The 18,903-nt window shown below is 47.8% G+C and overlaps 1 protein-coding gene across 16 annotated transcripts in view; it reads right to left on the bottom strand.

Moving 5' to 3' along the window:
* Positions 1–18,903, bottom strand: part of PTPRF (protein tyrosine phosphatase receptor type F) — a 375,339-nt gene that overhangs the window by 53,145 nt on the left and 303,291 nt on the right. For 8 of the 16 annotated variants that reach the window (XM_077785383.2, XM_085585737.1, XM_021528079.3 and 5 more), the window contains 6 exons: positions 16,933–17,514; positions 16,240–16,373; positions 15,112–15,256; positions 10,005–10,310; positions 6,951–7,144; positions 766–792 (listed from right to left, as the gene is read on the bottom strand). In XM_077785383.2, coding sequence (XP_077641509.1) covers positions 766–792; positions 6,951–7,144; positions 10,005–10,310; positions 15,112–15,256; positions 16,240–16,373; positions 16,933–17,514 — 1,388 coding nt within the window. The remainder of the gene's footprint in view (positions 1–765; positions 793–6,950; positions 7,145–10,004; positions 10,311–15,111; positions 15,257–16,239; positions 16,374–16,932; positions 17,515–18,903) is intronic. The other 8 variants (XM_021528089.3, XM_077785388.2, XM_085585741.1 and 5 more) reach the window with 3 other exon arrangements.

An 18,903-nucleotide genomic window follows, 5' to 3' on the forward strand; every position in this document is an offset into this window, starting at 1 on the left:
ACCCCAAGAGAATTCACTCCTCCCAAACCCATGCAAAGAGAAATTCTCACGCAAAAGCATGCCACCGGGAGCAAAGCAAGCAAGCTGGGAGGAGGGGAGAGAGACGAGGGATGGATGAAAGAAGGTCTGATTGCATAATGCAAACACAGTGCTGTCATGACAAAGCCACTCCGAGCAAGAATGCTCCTCTATAAAGCAGGAGGAGAAATGCATCGTGCTGGGAAAGCTCACAGTAGGGCACGTAATTGAATTGCTGACTCTAAAAAGGTCATTTTCTAGTTTGTTCCTCCAAATTTATATCTCAGAATTACATGGGGAAAAATTGAATTTAACTGTTTAAATGTGATTGTTTTCTTATTACTATCTGTGTTTCAACCAAAGGTCATGGTTGAGGGTGTAGGTTATTTCTCATGACTACGATCAATGTGGTTTAAAGATTATGTATCTAATTTTACCACATAACTTGGTAGGCCAACTACTGCAGGATGAGCCTCCTGAGTTGATCACTTGAACCTGCCTAAAACTGCACTGCAACAAACTGGAAATACAGATTATAGGAAATGTCAATTGCTTTTCTGCATTTAGGAGCAATCTAAATGCCAATTTTCTCTGGATTTGCTGCGTGTAGAAGGTTTCACAATGTAACTCTCCAGCCTCATTAAGGGAGTGAAAGGAATGTTTTGACAGTACTGTGTCTACAAAATTCACAAATCGATTTACCAAACCCCTCTCTTCCAACCTGGAATATACACAAGTGGTACTTACATGGTCGACGGAGTCCTCAGCTCTCCACTGACGAGGGAGAAAGGAAGGAGGAGAGAAAAATGGAGACACAGAATTTTAAGGGGCAACATGTAGGAAAGGGATGACAATGACGACAACAGCAGGGGTTAGCAGAACTGGGTTGGGGGAATTACAACACTTATACACAGAGGATCACTTGACACAGGCTGTGCCAAGGGAAGAAATGGCATAGAGCAGTTTTTGACATGCTGCTATAGCCTGTGCAATGAGTCTGAGATCATTCACACAACAGACAAAAACCTTCCTTCTCACTTGGGTGGAGAGTCACCCCTTACTTTTTGTACTTTGCAGTACTTTCCCCTTCTGGCTTTGTTTGCATTTTCCTGCCTTTTCCATGAGCAGAAGCAAGAAAGGATAGGTTGTACCAACTAGGCTCTGTGGGCGACTGCTGCCTCACAAGTCACTCACAACAGTTCTGTTGCCTAATCTCCAGTTTCTGTTCTAGTGATCCTCCAGTCACCATCTCTTGTTGAGAACCAAAGACTTCAATACACAAAACAGAGGCACTCTCTGTAGGGAAGCACCAATACAGCATTTCTAGAGCTTCTTTTTCCTGTATCATTTGCAAAATGCTCTGGGGACTTCAGAAAACTGAGAAGTGCCATCTGTCATCAACAGTGTAAGAGAAGCTGAGATCTCACACAGAGCTTCACACTAGGCTGCTTCTCTCCAACAGTGGTGCATGGCTTGGAGAGTTTCAAACTTGTGCACGTACTCAGGAAACAGCTTCTTACTCCCAATTACTCAACACCAAATGGCAAACACTCATATGGCAATAGCAGCCCTGCAGGGAAAGTTTCTACACAAACTAATTCCCACCAAAAGGTCACATGAATTCCTGGCCATGGCAGCTCAATACAGGCTCTGAACTCTTCTGGCTGGATTTGGGGTTGTAGGGCATCAAAGCTGCATTGGGGTGGTGAGACAGAAGAACCTGGCTGCTGCCACGCATGCCCACAGCAGTGTTCTTTGTGGTTGGTGCACCAAAGGAAGGCTTGCAGAGATCACACAGAACTCTCTCAGCCAAGGTGATGTGCTACAGCTGACATTACTAAATCTGCCTGGGGGAAACACGGTCCATGGGTTCAAGCACAGAGATGAAAGTGAAGATAGGCCCCGATTCACAGTGTGAGACCTAGCAAACCTTGCTTCTGAGCCTGACCTGCTAGCTGTGAAACTGCTCCGATACCAACTTCCTCAGGACTCTGGGAAGCTCAGCTAATGCTGCTGAAGTGTTTGGGAACCTGCAAGTGCAACAGAAGCACTAAACTGCATCAAAGATACAAGCTGCCTTTTGAACTCAGGCTATTTGAGGTGGCTTGCGAAGGCTGCAGCCTATCACAGTAGCATAATACGCACCTCAGCAGTAAAATACATGGCATACTTTTAAAATATTTGCTATTTTGTCCTCTAAATTCAGAGAGAAGAAGCTGTTGGAGAAATGTTTCTCTAAGATTTTATTATAGTTCACTTATTAGATGCCATGAGACTGCAGTACAATTATTCCCAAAACCATCTTAACAGTAAATTTCAGCAAAGAGGTCAAGTTTCCCCTACATACTTTTTATAAAGCCAAGACCCTCACTAAATATTATGGTCACTAAAGGCTCTCTTTCCACACACACCTCGGTGCCATTTCCACTTTGCACACATAGCTGAACCCAAGTCATTACTGTTATGTCCCACCCATGCCAGCCTGCCCACACCACGGTCAACAGCCACACACTCCCCCCTGCTGATCTAAAAGCTGGCAGAAGTCCTGCCATAGGAAGGATCCGAGGCCTGGTACTCACTTCTACAAAAGCATGTCCCTGGTGGGTGGAAGCCATATGGCTGGGAACACCCCAGCCTGCCTCCAAGTAGCAACAGGAGCAGAATGTGACACCTTACTGCAAGGAACAACAGAGCAGAGCTGGGCTCGGGAGGCCTCTCACACCATAGCAGGGAGTTTATCATGCCCTAGGATTTTAAACCGAGTGTTTAATGTTCCAACTCTGTTTGCTCTAATGTTTCAGTGGACTTTAATCTTGCATTAGATCAGAGTGCAAAGAAATGCCTTGAGACCTGTGCTGGAGTAACAACTGTGAAAAGCCAGGCCTGTATAAATACCTTGGTAGAAATTCAGTTTCATTACAAAAATTTAATCTACAGATCAAAACATTTCCTTCCTTAAACTAGCTCAATTGCTTCTTAACTGTTTAAGGTTGGTCAGTAAGACAAATTGATCTGAAAAGCCCAAGAGCAGTCATAAAAAGAACTGAGAGAGGGCTGTGTGCATGAGGCAGGATGCTCTGGGAAGTGCTAAAGCTAACAGTGTGTATTTATGGCAGCTGCAATGCTTTAATGTTTCGTTTTACACTTCAACACAGCACAGTCATGTCTCACCAGGGAATGGCTGTTTTCCCTGACCTAGGCTTTTGTAAAAGACAGATTCAAGCCCTCAGCAGTCCCAGCTATGGGAAGCCAATACTGGTTTTCCTGCAGATCTTTCTCCTCTCTTCTTCAGTAACTGTGGTGCAACAGTGGAACTCCAGACATAAACTCAGTTACTTGGTCAATGAGATGCAGAGGGGTCTGAAGGTACCAGAACTTCATCTTGGTCCTTCACTGAAGTGCCTCTTGGATGATGCCTTACAGTTTTGTTCCACTTAGGAAGCAGACAGCATCCCACCTCTATGCTAGACTCCCACCTAGGCAAGTACACATGTATGAGATCTTCCAAGTACATTCAGAGAAAGATCCTTGACTATCATGAAACGAAAGAGGGAGGCTGTAAATTCCTGTGTTGTGCCTGGGGTAGGTACTGCTCAGGGAGAATTGAAGTCTCTGCTTTCTCCTTTGATCTCAATCCAATAGCTTGAAGTGACTGCCATTTCTTCTTCCTGCTCTTCTGGAGCAAGCTGGTGGGATGTGCACTTAGTTTGCATGCTGTTTGGTGAAGTGCTGCCTGCAGAGACCACACCACCCTCCTGTGAGCCTGCAGCCCTTCTTGTGAGCAGCACATACCTTTCCTGTGCCATGACTCTGCACAGGAGGAGAAGGTGGCAGGAAACTCTTTACAAAGCCTGACCTCTGTGTAACCAGCTCCCCCCAGCCAGCCCTGCAAAGTTGTTTGGGCAGGCTGGATCTGCAGGGATGGCGGGGTTAAAGCCCATTGCCCCTCCTAACATGTAGCAGCTGCTCAGAGATTGGAGACCAAGGGAATGAGGTGGGCCCTTTGTCTGCCCCTGGCAAACCTGCTGCTTGTGTCCCCTGGCCCTGCTATCCCTTGCTCCCTTGAGCTGGTGAGAATTTGAAGAAGTGGTGGAGTGCAGCTCTTGCACTGGGCTCCTTTCAAAAGCCCTCTCTTGGTGCTTTATGCAAGATTCAGAGCACAGAGATGAATCTTCTGCCATTGCCCACCATGGGACCCGGCTGAGCCGTGACAGGCGTGGCCCGGGCAAGAGGTGCTGCAAGAACCTGATCCAGCCCTGCAGCTGCACAATCCTGGGAGCTCCTCCACAGGGTAGGGTCACATTTGCTTGTCCATCAGGCTGTCAGTAGGAGGTGAGAGCTCAGACTGGAAGGCACACAGAATTCTGACAGAGGTAATCAGTTACAGGCGCAGCCACAGAGGGGAGGGAATGGCCTCAGCTCCATCACAGGACCTTTTTAACAACTGATTACTCTGCTGAGGCAGGAGGCTGTAAAATAAAATGTGATCTCTCCGGGGCTCCCACGTCTCTGCTGATGTTTCAGTCCTTTCTGCTCAAACGGTTTTGAAAGCTCAGAATCCATATTATCTGCATAGCTAACATCTCCGTTCCCTTGCCTTTTTCCTTTCATCTTCGTTTACTCTCTTTCCATTTCTCATCTTCAATAAGGAAAAATCATGAGTCAGCTTTAGTATCAGTGTCTTCACACTATCTGCAGGAAGCAGATTATGTGGTACATACCTACTCAAATCAGCAGACAGCCTGGCTAGGCAGGAGGAGGGGCTCTGCCCACCTGTCCAGAGATTTTCTTCTCTGACCCCAAGATTTTCAATCCATTTAATTCTCTCCCTGTGCACTGGTATAAATGTTTGTGAGTGTTTATGAGTACTGTACTGTGGCCATCTTCATCCTATGACCTTCAGGGGCAGGTTTTCCAGTGTATCTTTTTGTTTTCTTTCACAGAAAATGACTCTTCCAGGACTACTCGTTAAAGTTTCATCTGGCTGCTTGCAAAGACACGCACTGCTGTACTGAAAGATGGCAGCTCTTACAGGGTTCTTCAGCATCTGGAGCAGATGTATTTCATCACAAGCACAGGTCATGCCTGGCTTCTCACTCTTTTGGGAAATAGAGATCTCTTCTGCCAAGTCAGTGAAACCTCTTCCCTGCAGGGTCGTCATTAGTTTATCCCAAGAGTGACATGACTTTCAGAGTAGTCGCTTCTCTGCAACTACCATTTTAACTTCCAAAAATTACAATGGATGAGTTCACCACCATACACAGCAGGAAAAAATATCACAGAAATCAAGAACTTTCCCATATAAATTCACCAAATATGGAAGACTGACTAATGGCCTGAGAGGCCAGGAAACTTCTAGGAACTTGCCTCCTTGATGCACACATTGAAACTAATGCAAAATCCAGCACTCCTTCAAAAGTTTCTGGCTCTGGCATCCTCATTCTGCACATCAGCATGGGATTTCTCTCTCTGAAATGTATGAGTAAGGAGTGAAACCAGAACTGGCTGGGCAAGCATAAAATATTTGAAAACACCAAGAAGAAAAACATTGCCAATTTCTCCCACCTACACTTGGGACCAGCCCATTAACTCCAAACTCCAGCTGAACAACACAGCCTCAATTGTTCTAACAACACAGAAAATGATAACCTCCTGGCATAAGTAAAGGCGAGTAAGCAGCTTTTCTAACTATTAAAACAAAGCAACATCTGAAACATAAACAGAGACATGCCCCAGACAACACTGCAAAGCACCCTCAAAGTCCCTTTAAAGTTTTCCCCTTCCACATTTATTATTGAGCTTTATCCTTTGGAACATGAGTGGGGAGTAAAGCCGCCTCTGTGCACTGCACTCCCCACTGACAAACGCATAAATGATTCACAGCTGCATTCAGGAGACAGATCAATTAATCGTTGCAGCTCTCCAGTATTTATACTGGGCATCATTCAAGCAAGCCAGCTCTGAATCGATTCCTTGTTGCTTCCAACAGCAGCAGATCCTGTTCTTCATTTATACGATTATCTTAGTTGAGAACAGCGTGGGTCATCCAGGATGAAGGACCCCTGCTCCAAAGAAGAGTTGTATTTCATTGCACACGGGGACCAAAAACTTCCCTGGACCTTGGGAAAGAGGCAGCTATGCATTCCTGGGCTGTGCAGAGTGCACAGCTGTGCCTGGAGCAGTGTGAGGGAAGGGGTCTGCAGCTCACAGCCAGTGAGGTATCCACGAGATGGGCCAAATATGAACGGATTGTTGTGTGGGGATTGCAGAAGGACAAAATAATTTACAGGGGATGTGGGCCTCTACCTCGTTTTCTTTCCTCCTCCCCAGCCTTTCCTAGACTAAGTTTGCTTCACTTACAGTTTTGTTTCAAGAAGCAATTCAACACCAAGTCTCTGCCCTGCAAAAGCAGGAGGGAGGGGAGGCTTTGCTGAGCCAGGAGATCTGTTCTGCCTGGCACGCTGTGCCCACGCAGGGGTGCAGAGCCACCCCTGTGCCCCACAAACAGGCGGCACCCGCCGGATGCTACTGAGAAAGACATTTTGCCCTGAACATAAGGAGCAACAAAAAAGAAACAGACTCAAGGCTTATTTAAAACTTTCTGACCATTTATAAATGGACTGGCAAAGCACAGTTTGCTCCAGCTGGAGTCTGCACAGGATGTGGCAGGCAGAGAGGTACATATCAGACCAGGGGTAAGAGAGGAACATCATCCAAAACATCATCTTTTCTACAGTAATCCTTCCCTGATGAAACTTTTTACCCATGTTTAAGCCACAGTTTAAGGATAAACTGCTTGCCTTGCTCAGGCAGGCCGAGTCCCACACTCTGGAGCTGCAACACGAGGCCAAGAAATACTTGGATCCAGCCAGCCTGCCCTCTGCAGAGAGGGAAGGTGCCATGCCCACCATCTGGTGGTCCCCACACTGTACCTGTGCTTCTGACAGCATGACGTCCTTGATCACTGGCTGCCCTCGGGGCTCGTTGTTTTCCAGCTTAACGTAGGTAACCTGATACCCGCGGATCTGCCCATGCTGCTTGTTGGAGATGGGCAGCTTCCAGCTCACCCGGATGGCAGTCGAATTCACAGACTCCACCTCCACCTTTCTCGGTGGGGCACTGGGCACTGCAACACACACGGGAGAACAGTCAGCAGGTACCACACAACCACTGTCCACTACCTCTCACTCCTTTGCTACCTTCCCCCCACCTCATTGCCAGGACAGCCCCACTGGTACAAGTTTCCTGTACCTGCCCAGGACATCACACTGCAGTCTTTCAGCGTGGCCACATCCCCGATCCCTTCCCTTTTGCTACTCTCAGTAGGAAAGAGCATAACTGTAACATGCAGGAGCACCCCTAATTAAAGTCATTGTGCTGAATCAGACCCAAGGTCCATCTATCCCTCACATCTCCAGCAGTAGGGGAGCAAGGAAGAATACAAGACTACAGCAGAATATAAAGAATACAGTGACCCTCTGCAGCTCAGGATGCCCTGGGGCACAGGCAGTGGTTTTAAAACCTTCTTTGCATCTTGCCTGACACAACACCTCCTCTCAGACCCATCTAAACGAAGCCCAACAGCCCCAGGTAGCATGACTGGGTGCTGAGCCTCTTTTGCAGGGAGCCCTGGTACCTGTCACCAGCCAGAGCACACACATGCTCTTCCCCTGTGAAAAAGAGAGGTTAATGAGGGGGAAAAGCACCATCCTAAAACAATAACCCAGAGCTCAGAGACAGCAGTCACTGAACTCAGTCAGATAAAGGGGCCTGTAGGGATTATGACAGCTCTGGGGACTGTATTTCATGCACGGCTAGCTGAATGCTTTTTGATAATAAAATGAAAAATTACACTGCCCAGAAAATATCAATTTTCTTGCAAGGTGAGGCCCGTTTAAAAATGTATTTATACCCTATTTACCATTTGGAAAAATTACCTCCTTATTATATTTCGCTCTTGCATTGACTGTGACAAAAATGTCAATTCTAAAAAATTAGCTTCTCAGTTGCTCCTGGAAAGCTCCTTCTGGCTGAAGCAACTGGGAGTAGAGGTGTGCACTCTCTGTGGAAGAAACTGATGCTACCCAAATGCCCAGTACCAAGTAAGGGACGTGGACTACATCCTATCACCTCATCTGCAGGACCCTTTTCACCTTCCACTGCCCTGGGAAGATCTGGAGGTTTGGAACCTCATACGCCCCAATTCTCAACACAGCAAGAAATCAGTATTAGATAATTAGGGATGGATACCTGACAAGCACATGTAATGACAACTGCTATTTCAACCAACTAAATGGGAAGAAACAGCTACCCAGCAGGTAGGCACAGTTTTTAAGCTGCAGGGCAATTAATTATTTTTCCCCAGATGTCCTTTGCAACTGTAGATAATTTAATAAAATACAGAAAGGAGGAACAGAGCATTTTAGCACCAAGAGGCCAACTCAAGGTGTGGGAATGGTGGGGGCTGTGCTTGAACAGTTACCCCCTTCTGCCTGGAGCAGCCTATGCTGTAATCCACAATTCACTTAGTGCAGTGACCTTGCACAAGCCACAGGGCTCTCCTGTCCTGGCAAGACACCTGCCCACACACACAGCTGGGAGTCCAAGTGGAAAACAAGATCCTCCCTGAAAACCAGACAGAAGCTGTGTGTCAAGCTCTGCTGGCACGAGAAGGCGGGAGGTCTCAGCAGGACATGATATGGGGATGCTGCAGGGACACAAAAAGACATGAATATGAGCAGACCACAGTGTTCTGAGCATCTCTGTCCTGTCCCACTATGGGAAGTATGTGCTACATCTGAGATCCAAACAGGGAAAAGTTCAATTTGTTTTCAGACCACAGTTTAGCATTTCTCACTGCTTCATCATGGGTATCTACTGAGCATCAGCATGTCAGAGGAATATGAATCACTCCTGACAGCTAAGCTGGAATGTCCAACCATGGTGCCCAAAAACTGAGGGAGCTTGTTGCGACATTTCTGGGGTAACAGCTTCCCCTGGGCTACAATTCTGCTGAATGAGAACTGAAGCAAACAATACAGGCAGCAGGACACACACAGATGTGTTTGTCAGCCCAGGAATACAGTCAGCAAGCATTCCCTGTTACCACTTTCAGAGCCATGGAGACATGGGGGACAGTGGCAGCCCATTTAGGGAAACTGTAACATGTCTGGTTTCAATTTCCTACACTGATTGGGTAATGCAGGGATCATGCTTTCTTTGCCTGGATGCTCCATCTCTTTCTTCTCCCATTAAATCTGCAGCTTTCTTGGGTCAGCATGAAGCCATGGGAGCTCCTACTGTCACCCTGAGCTCTGGCACTTTCAAAGGAAATGGCTTAAATCATGATGACATAACTGACAGTCCTGCTAATACAAAGCAATTTCTCTTTAAAGCTGTCGTATCCAGTAAAGTGCTCTGTATGTGTGGTGTTCTGACTCTTGAGTGGAAGAGAAGCTTTATATAAGCTGTGGCTTGCCTGGAAGCTGGAGCAGGAAGCAGCTTTCCTGCAGTATCTACAGCTTTCAAATGTATTGCTTTCCCCCTCTTTACTTTGCTGGATTTCAGGTCAACAAGTAAACTTTAAGTTTTCATCTCACAAGAGAAGCCTTTGGCTGGGAGAGCTCATTCTGCCTTCAATAAAACCAAATCCACTACCACCCACTATAAAACCACAATAGAAAGCAGAGCAATGCCTCCTGCATGCACAGGAAGCACTGCTGACACAAACAGGACCCTGAAGGACCACGACAAGATATCTGACACAACCTGGAGGAAAAACAAGGGCCAGCAAAGCAATTCCCCAAACCTACTCCAGGAACTGTTGAGATCTGCTCCCTGGAGCATTGCTCCTGACAGCTGCTGGTCCTGCTTGAAAGGTGCTCCCAGGTCAATGTCCCTGCTCCCTTTCCCCCCCTTTCCAGCAACTTTGTGAGAGTCCTGGTTAACCCACGGCAGTACTGAAGGAGCTGTTCAGTAGCACCTACCATCCTCGTCAGTGCGCACGTGCACGGGGATGCTCTCCGGTCCTGGCCCCACATCGGTGTGAGCCCTTACCCACACCTTGTATTCTGTCCATTTCTCCAGGTCCTTGATCTCCCAGCTGGAATGCTCCCGTCCAATGCCATCCACCACATGCTTGGTGTTGTCATCTCCTTCCACTGCCTGGTAGGCAATGGAGTACTGGGTGATGACCCCATTGCGGCTCTGGGCGGGCGGTGGCACCCAACTTACCCGGATGGTGGTGGAGCTGGTGCTTACACACTCGACTTCTTGGGGTGGGGCGGAGGGGGCTGGGGATAAATAAATGAAGTGGGGAGATGAAGGGAAATGAATGGAAGGACAAACCAAAATGCACAGGGAACTTTTACCCAGCCAACGGAGCACTGAACATACATGTGGACAACTGCCTGCCATCCTCATACATCATCAAAGATGGCACTAGGGGGGCAATTTGTATTTGAAGGCCAGATGAACAGCGTGGAGACGGAAGTGCTGTTCTGCATCAGAGAACACCTCTTCCCAAAGCAGTTCTGGACACTCACTTTACCAAACACAACAAATTGCAGTAAGGGAAGTGGGGCATGTGGAGGGTGTGAGAGAGAGACTGGTAGGGAGAAGAAAGATGTTTTCAATGAAGATCTGAAGCAGATGGAAACCAGAAGAAATAGGAAGCTGCAGAAGGCAAGAGTGGCAAAAGGGAAGCTCACACACCAGATTGAAAGAAGGCTTGTGAAAACTCACTCCTAGACAAGTGGAAGAAACAAAAGTGGAAAAGGAAAGCAGGTGACTCAGGTTGGAGGTAGCTTGTCTTGGTAGGGTTTAAAATCAAGACCATCAGCTGTATCCTGATGGGGAAGAGTGGTAAAACAAATCTGGGCGGTGGAAGGGAGATCGGAAAAGGAGAGATGATTTGGACAGAGCAAAGCATCTTTAGGACATCTGCCTGGTTCATTCCCTTCTCCAGCCTTGCAGAACTGCTGTCTGGTTGCACCAGGGCTCTGGCAGCATGGGAGAGCACCAGCTCTCATGGCAGCATCAGCCCCCTGTCATTTGGCTTCACTGCCCTGGGATGGTGCAGATAGCATGCTTGCACAGAAGGTAGGAGTGGAAGTCTGGAAAAGGAAAGGAGCCTACATACTCAGGGAAGGAACAAGGGAGATAGCCCCATCCATGGGTGCTCATCCAGAAGGAAACAGCCCTAACCAGAGGGGACAGGGCATCATCACAAAAAAAAAAAAAAAAAAAAAGCAAGCAGCAGGTGAAAGCCAGCTTCCATTTTTCACTGCATCCAGAAACACAGAAATGCCTGAAAAAAGACTGCTGCCCTTTGCCATGCTTCAGTCCTTGCAGCCACCAGTGCAGCAGAGCCAGCCTTGCAGGGGCACAGGAACAACCCTGTCTGCTCACAGAACACAACCTACATCACTCCACATGGCAGCAAGGACCTCAGGTAATTCAAGCACTTATCAATGGTGCCTTAGCTTTGCTGGGCACAGGTTGGCAGCGGCAGAAGATCTGGGAAAGCAAAGGACAGTAGGATCTCTCAATGCCACTGGTGATCTCTGCTTGCTGCGAATAAGGCCCACTTGCTTGCAGAAACAGTTGCAGGGTGCATGTAACTTTTAATGCCCACTCCTGTGCTCAAAGAGAAGTGAACATTCCTGATGCTTGGGCTCAGATGCCTGGAGATGAAAGATGAAGGAGAGTAAATAGTGATGGAGCTGCAAGAGACGATGCCTGAACAGTCAGGCTGCTGCTATGGGAGCTACACTGGAGGAAAGAGAAGTCAAAGCAATGCGTGGAAGCAAACAGTGCCTATGTGAGGGAGGCAGCACAGGATCAGCCCTGCCATCTGGTATAGTGAAAAGGGAGCAGGGGTAAAATGTGAATCCTCACACTCTTTTGGTTAATCAGCAGAGAAGTGGCAGGGAAGAGAGTAGGAAGATACAGCACCAAAGCAACACCTACAATGGAGGGCATAATGTAGACAAAGTGACTGGTGGCATCCTTCAGACAGGACAAGTGAGACACAAGGGGCTTGGCAAACCTTTCCTTTGCCACTCTCTGCCCTTCACAGAAGAGACAAGCTTGTCAGCTCCTCCACAGCTTCCCTTGGCATGCAGCAGTGAGCTCATTCTCCAAAGGTAGCTTTGGATGGCAGTGTGGGCAAGTCAAAAGTTGGCTGTTGACTGGGTAAGAGTCACACATATGATATGCAAGTCAAAAGCTCAGATTAACACTTAAAGAAAGCAAAATAAAACTTGGTAACATGAGCATGATCAACTTAAAATGCACAAGGAGTTGAAGTGTCCCTCCTGGGGCCAGCAAAGAGCAGACTGGGTGGCCAGCATGCACCCACACATGCAGATGTACCCACACACACACACTGTGCAAACCTCTGCTGCCTCCAGGCTACTCACGACAGCCTCCCCCGACGGCCCACAGCAGCTCTGTGCACCATCCAACCCACCTGCTCCTTAGGCTAGGGAAAAGGCAGACTTAAGACCCACCTTGGTATTTCAAGGGAGAACAGCATTTTAATGCCAAGGCCTAATGGGCACAGAGCTGCTGCTTCTCTCTTGCATCATTCCGTTTGCCTGAGGCACTGCAGGTTCCCGGAAAACTCCCCCGTGCTTTTCAGGCCCTCAAAGCAGCACTGTATTTTTGTATTTTTGCAGGGTGCCCAGCAACTAAGTGAGCAGCTTAGCAGTAAAGACAGCCTAGAAAGCAGCTGCCTGCTCAGGAGATAAGGTCTCAACTGTGCTGCTGAAGAGTTCAAAAGGGCATTGCCTCCCTCTGGTCTTTCCACACAAGCATGCCCACTACTCCTCAGCAGGAGTGCCACAAGAAAAGCAAGACCAGCATCCTTCTCCAGCTCATTAGTGAATCATCAGTGATCATGGGCCTCCCACCTCCCCCATGACTGGTTTGTCAGGGACAGGAATAGAGACTGAAGAGAGACTTTTTGGAAAGCAGGAATCTGACTGCTCCTGCAGTTTGTGTCCCACCTGAACATGCCAAGCCCCATCATCTAACAGCCTTTCTCAGGGTAACCTGAGATGGAAAAGTGCAGGAAGGAAACCAATTTGAAGCTAGAAGCTGTAGTGTTTCTAGATTAGAAAGTTCTCAGGCCAAAGGGGACCAATCCAACCATCTAATACAAGGTGTTGTTAAGTAAAGACCAAAGGATTTCTGCCTGTGTGCACTGTGCACACAACTTCTGCCAAGGTAAAGTACGCCTTTCTGAAAGACCTACTTGATTTTGAGTCCCCCAGTACTCAAGGCTCCACACTCCATTGGGACTGTTCAGACAGTGGTTTGTCACCCTCACTGAATAGCTCAGCAGTAACTGCCAGTGGCTTCTGTCATCATAAATCTTTTCAAGTAGGGGCCTGTAAACCAAGACCCAGGTCACTTCTTGGATCAATCTAAGGATTCTTAGGTCCTTCAGTGTGAGGAGGGCTTCATTGGTCAAACCAAGGTACTCCTGTGGCTAAATGCCAAATCTCTTCCAGCCTATGCACATTTCTCTACTGAACAGATGCCAGAACCAGTCAGCTACTGCACCACTGGCCAGTGAAGTGACAACCTAAAACCAGACTGGTGTGAGATGCCTTGTGAGCAGACAATAGGTAGAGTAGGTCATGATAAGATGTCTGCCTTGATGAATCCATGAAGCAAAGGTTTCTTTTACTTGGACTGTTGTGAGGCTCTGAAGGACTCATTTATGCATGGAGCTGTCTCTGATTAAGTGTGTTCAAGGATAAGAGCATCCCCTGATGGAATTAATTTACATGGCAGGAGAATTACTTCAACCTTTGCTATCAATACAAAAGCTATCTGAAACAGGTATACAAATCCCCATATTCAGAATTTGTCCTAAGTGTTCAAATATTTATAACTGCATGATCTGAACCTTTCTCCATTTTCATATACCTGCCTATTGTGCAGGTCTAAGACATCATTAGCTCAATTAACGAGGTGGAGGAATGTCTGGGACTGGTATGTTAATGAAGCTGAGTTTTCATCAAAGAGAAGGTCATTCTAAAAGTGGGTAGAGCTGCTCTTCCCTGCCAGAGCTCCCTTTCTAATGGCCATCTCACACTCCTGGTTGCTGTGCATGCTGCCGCCCTCCCTGCAGGGAAGGCTGGCTGCCTGTGCCAACTGCTCATTCCACATAGCGAGTAAATCCCAGACAGACGGTGCTAACAGAAATGTCTTTTTTCCCCCTTTTAATGCCCTTTGCATAATGGCAAGCCCAAAAATCGTTAGTGAAAACGAGCTTATCACAGGGCCCTTTGATAGCCCTAATCTGCTTATGCGCAGCACTTTGAGCTGCCAATCAGAGCAATGCAAACTCCCGCTCTGTGATCACACAGGGCAGAGCCAGGATGAAAGTGATATTGCCTGGGTCACCTCATTATTGAGCTTCTCTGTTAACTCAACTGCAGCTCTTTCTGGTTTCCCCTAGCACTGCAGTGCCAGAAGCAGCAGCCTCACTTGCTCACACAACCCTGGCAAACAGTCACTTCTCCAAAATTACTCTTCCAGCTGCCTGACAGTCACAGACACACCTGTTCTCACAGGATGCCTCACCTTGCAATCAACTGTATGGACCAGGGATGGACTTCTGTGTAAGCAAGGCAGCTGGAATGGGGAGTGAAGGGATGAAAATCCAATGGTTTGGAGACAGTCACATTTAGAACCAAATACCCATATGCTGTCTGTCCAGACAGCTTGTCTGCATGGGAGTAAATTCATAGGGATGCACAAACCCACTCAAATCAATCTCTCCAAAGCAATTTCCCAGCCTGTTATACTCCTCCATCAGTTTTTATGAATCTACCCTAGGGGAAAGACAGTATGATCAAAGGGACACCAAGAAACAACTTACCCCTTGGGTACACCCACTCTGCCAAAGAGCCCTGATCCAAATCCCAGTGACTTTCCCCATTACTCCCTTTAGCAAACTGCATGCCAGCATCCCTGCAAACCCACAGGGGCAGAGGCACTTGGCTTCTCTGTGCCCAGGAGATGGAAAATGGACTGCTTTTTCTTTGTCTCCAGCAGTGTTCAGTGTCAGGCACTTACTGGATTGGGCAGTTCTGGCTTCCACCGTGGGGGTGTAAACTCCTACCCCCAGCTCTGATCGGGCGCCCAGACGGAACTTATACAGTGTGTCTGGTTTGAGACCTTCCACGGCATATGAGGAGGTTGGGTCAAACTCCACCTTTTGCTGCCAAAAAAAAAAAAGGAAACAGATTATTTGGTGTAGTTGGAGGATGCAGAAAAGCTGGTGTGCAGCCATTCTGTGCCCACAGAAAGTCACAGTCACGCTGCCAAACCTGCCTGCAGTCCTGCAGGACTCCACAGCATGGAGCTTCTGGGGTGACACACCAGGATTCTGCAGGGAAGCAGACCTCTGCCACAGCCAAGCTACACTGTCTGGTGTCCAGACTGCACTCACTGGCCTGAGAGCTTTGTGGGAATGCTGGGCCCAGCCATACAAGTTCAGACAAGAGGCAGAGGACACACAAGTTTGTTTTCTCCCAACAGACAGCATACTGCCTGTGAAACAGAGTAAAGCACTTGTCCTATAGCAGTCAGGACCTCTAATGCACTGAAACAGTGCTGCAAAAGTGTTTGTTTTGTTGACACTTCACCTGAAAGGCACTTATTTTTGGCAGCTCTCATGACACTATAATAAGAGGAGAGGGAGAGGACTATGGGACACTCTGATGGTGTCATGGCACAATTCTTGCTATGCTGTCTTGAACCCAGCACTACCTTTGATATATCTTGAACTGGACTTCCTTTAGGGACCTGCAGTAAATGTGGAAGGGCTCTCTCTAGGCCACCTTCAATCTACTTTTTACATCTAACCAGTCCTCAGGCCAGAGACACATGTTGGAGGCCATTTCAGACATGCCCAGAAGTGTGACTGTTTACAGGCACCAGCAGTAAGCATGCCTCAGGGATGCTGTCACAGCATTCTGAACTTTTCCAGTCCCAAACCAGCCACTACCTACTTTGCTGGCATGAACAAGTACTGTTAAGGTCACTTATACAGAAACCAGAATGCCATGTTCCTATTGCATACCACTGAGGCAGAAGAATAAAAAAGAAACAGTTCTGTTACCACCTGGCTCAAGCCCACACCCTTCCCAAGCCAATAAACTGCCATGTCCAGCCCCAAGAGCTGCCAGGCAGGATTCTCACCTGAGTGCCATCCTCTCCTTCCCAGTACAGCAGCTCATATTTAGTAATGCGTTCCTGAGAGGCAGGCAGCCATGTCAACAGGATGCGGGTATCAGACTCTGCTTCTGCCTGGAAGTCAGCTGGCTGGGCAGGAACTGGGAAACAAACACATGGTTAGTGCCAGGAGAGGTGAGAAGAGTTGCATGACCTAGCAAAGTCAGCATTTCACTTTGTGAGGATCCTCTTTCGTTTCTGCCAGAACATTCCTTCTCCCCTGTACTGCGCTCTTAGAACATCTCAGGCCACAAGCAAGCACCTCTGTCACTCAGGTGTGTGACTGTGGAGATTATGCTCACTTCTAGACCCTGACTGCATCCCCAGATCCTTCATTCCATACATGTACTTAGACCCCAGAATGGTCCAGCACTTACACAGGTGTCGACATCCATGTCCAAGACTTTGTGTCACGTTTTTAGCCACTGTATCTCAGACAAAACTGTGGGCTGTTACGTGTACAGAGATTGACGGCAACTCCCCAGGACAATCTGACAGCATGAATGCAATGGCTGTGGGGTGGGAATGCTCCCCCACTCTCTCTGACATGCATTCATTTGAGCACCAATTGCAGTTGTGATGCCTGGTGCGGGTCAGACACAGCTGAGCCGCACAGCGCAGGGATGGCCATGCAGCCAGGCTGTCTCACTCCATACATACCCCCTTGCTGTGTTTTGACCTGGATGATGTCCGAGGGGGGCCCGTCGCCCACCGAGGTGAAGGCCAGGACGCGGATGCTGTAGGTGGTGCCTGTGATGAGGCTGCCCACGGTGGTGAGGTGGCTGTCGTCTGTGTTGTGTTTCTGCCACATGCTCAAAGGCAGGTGCGGGTCGGTGGTGTAGTACACGCGGTACCCTCGGATCTGTCCATTGGGCTCCTCCGGCTGCTCCCACTGGACCAGCATGGTGCTGGCACTCAGCATCCGTGCCTGGACTTTGAGGGGTGGACTTGAAGGAGCTTGCTCTCCTGTCCGGGCCTCCACCAGCTCACTGGGGGGACCCCTGCCAATGTTGTTGACTGCGATGACCCGGAACTCGTACTCTGAGAAGGGGCTGAGCCCACCTATGCTATAGCGGGTTGTTGCCACACCATCCACCTCCTGGAACTGGCCCTCCAGGGATTTGGGCTTGTACTGGATGACGTAATATGAAATGGGGTCAGAGTTGCCTGAATCCCAGGTGAGGGTCACGCTGGTAGCTGTTGTTTCAGTCACTAATGGCTCTGTTGGAGGTTTTGGCAGTGCTGCAATTGGAAGGTAGAGAGGTGTGATTTAAATAATTCAGTCAGCTCAAACCTTGCAATGTGCACAGGGATAAAAATGGAGCTGCCACCTCCCATTAACATTCTTCTTTAAAAGGCAGAAATCATTTCATACTCTATAACATGCATTTTTATATTACCATATATTGCTGGAAGTGGTTCTTAATGGAAGGATAAACAGAGCAATCATGTTATTAGATGTGCTTGACGCACTTACCAGCAGCAGGCTAAATAAAAGTAATTCAACGGGGATGCAGGAATGTTTCTGTCATGGGGGGTTCAGCCAGTAGTGGGAAGATGCTTGCTGGGCTGGGCTGACCCCAGAAGCCAGGTGCACAGCTGATTTACAAAGTAAAGCAATCAAAGCACCAAAGTAATCTGGAGTTATGCCCTTGCTTCCAGAGAGGCAGTATCTTAGACCAAAGGGAGTTCATGGACAATACTGTTACAAGGGTTAATGGGGCAAGGCTTTGTAAGTATTACAGGCAATGCAGGAGAGCTAAAGCCAGAGAAATTACCAACTTTCATATCCACTATTCCACCGAGTAGTGTGTCAAACTGCAACCAGACAGTAAATTGTTACACAAGAACTCTGACAATGATACCTCTGAAGGGTCAATGAGAACAAAACCACTGCGAGCACACATTTCCAGATTTACCACTTTACCACAAGAATAAAGAAAAAGAATGAGTGTGTGTGTGTGAGAAAGATTTGCAGAGTACACAAATACTTTAGTATAATGACTGAATTAAAGTCTACAGTAAGTTTAAATCTCCTACAAACCACTCTAAAGTAATTAGTGACTTGTAATGCAGCTGTGCTGGACAAGGAACTAGGGAAAATGCTCAACCCAAATTAAGATAATCAAGAATTTCATTCTTTGGCAAAGCCATCAGGTTTCTAGTTTCCACATGGTTCAGCTGAGGAAGGCAAGCTCCTTAGCATAGGACATGCCTGCTCTGACTACCAGAGAGAATGCCTTCTCCAGTGCTACTGCAACATGAATACTGAGAAGATCATCAGGAGCTGAACTGGCGTGGCAGGGGAGGGCACACAACCCCACCACTACCCATGGAGGATTCAGGGAGGGCAAACCCAACCTGCACAGTATTATAGCCTGAAGAAACATATTTCTTACAGCATCCTAGGAACTGGCAGCCTTCCTCAGGCTTTCAAGGACACATGAAACTCCTTTTCTTTTGAAGAACCACAAGTTTGACTCCTGACAGCTGTTGGGTGTGCAGTCTTCATGTTAGCAAGGGTAGGTCTGGTACTTTCAACACACTTAAGTGCAATCAGTTCTGTGTAATTTTGCTTCTCCTGTCTGTGCTGAAAATGGTCTGCTTGCCAGCAAGCACAGAAGCAACACT

This window comes from Lonchura striata, chromosome 8, assembly GCF_050655825.1.
Source record: "Lonchura striata isolate lonStrDom1 chromosome 8, ASM5065582v1, whole genome shotgun sequence".
NCBI lineage: Eukaryota > Metazoa > Chordata > Aves > Passeriformes > Estrildidae > Lonchura > Lonchura striata.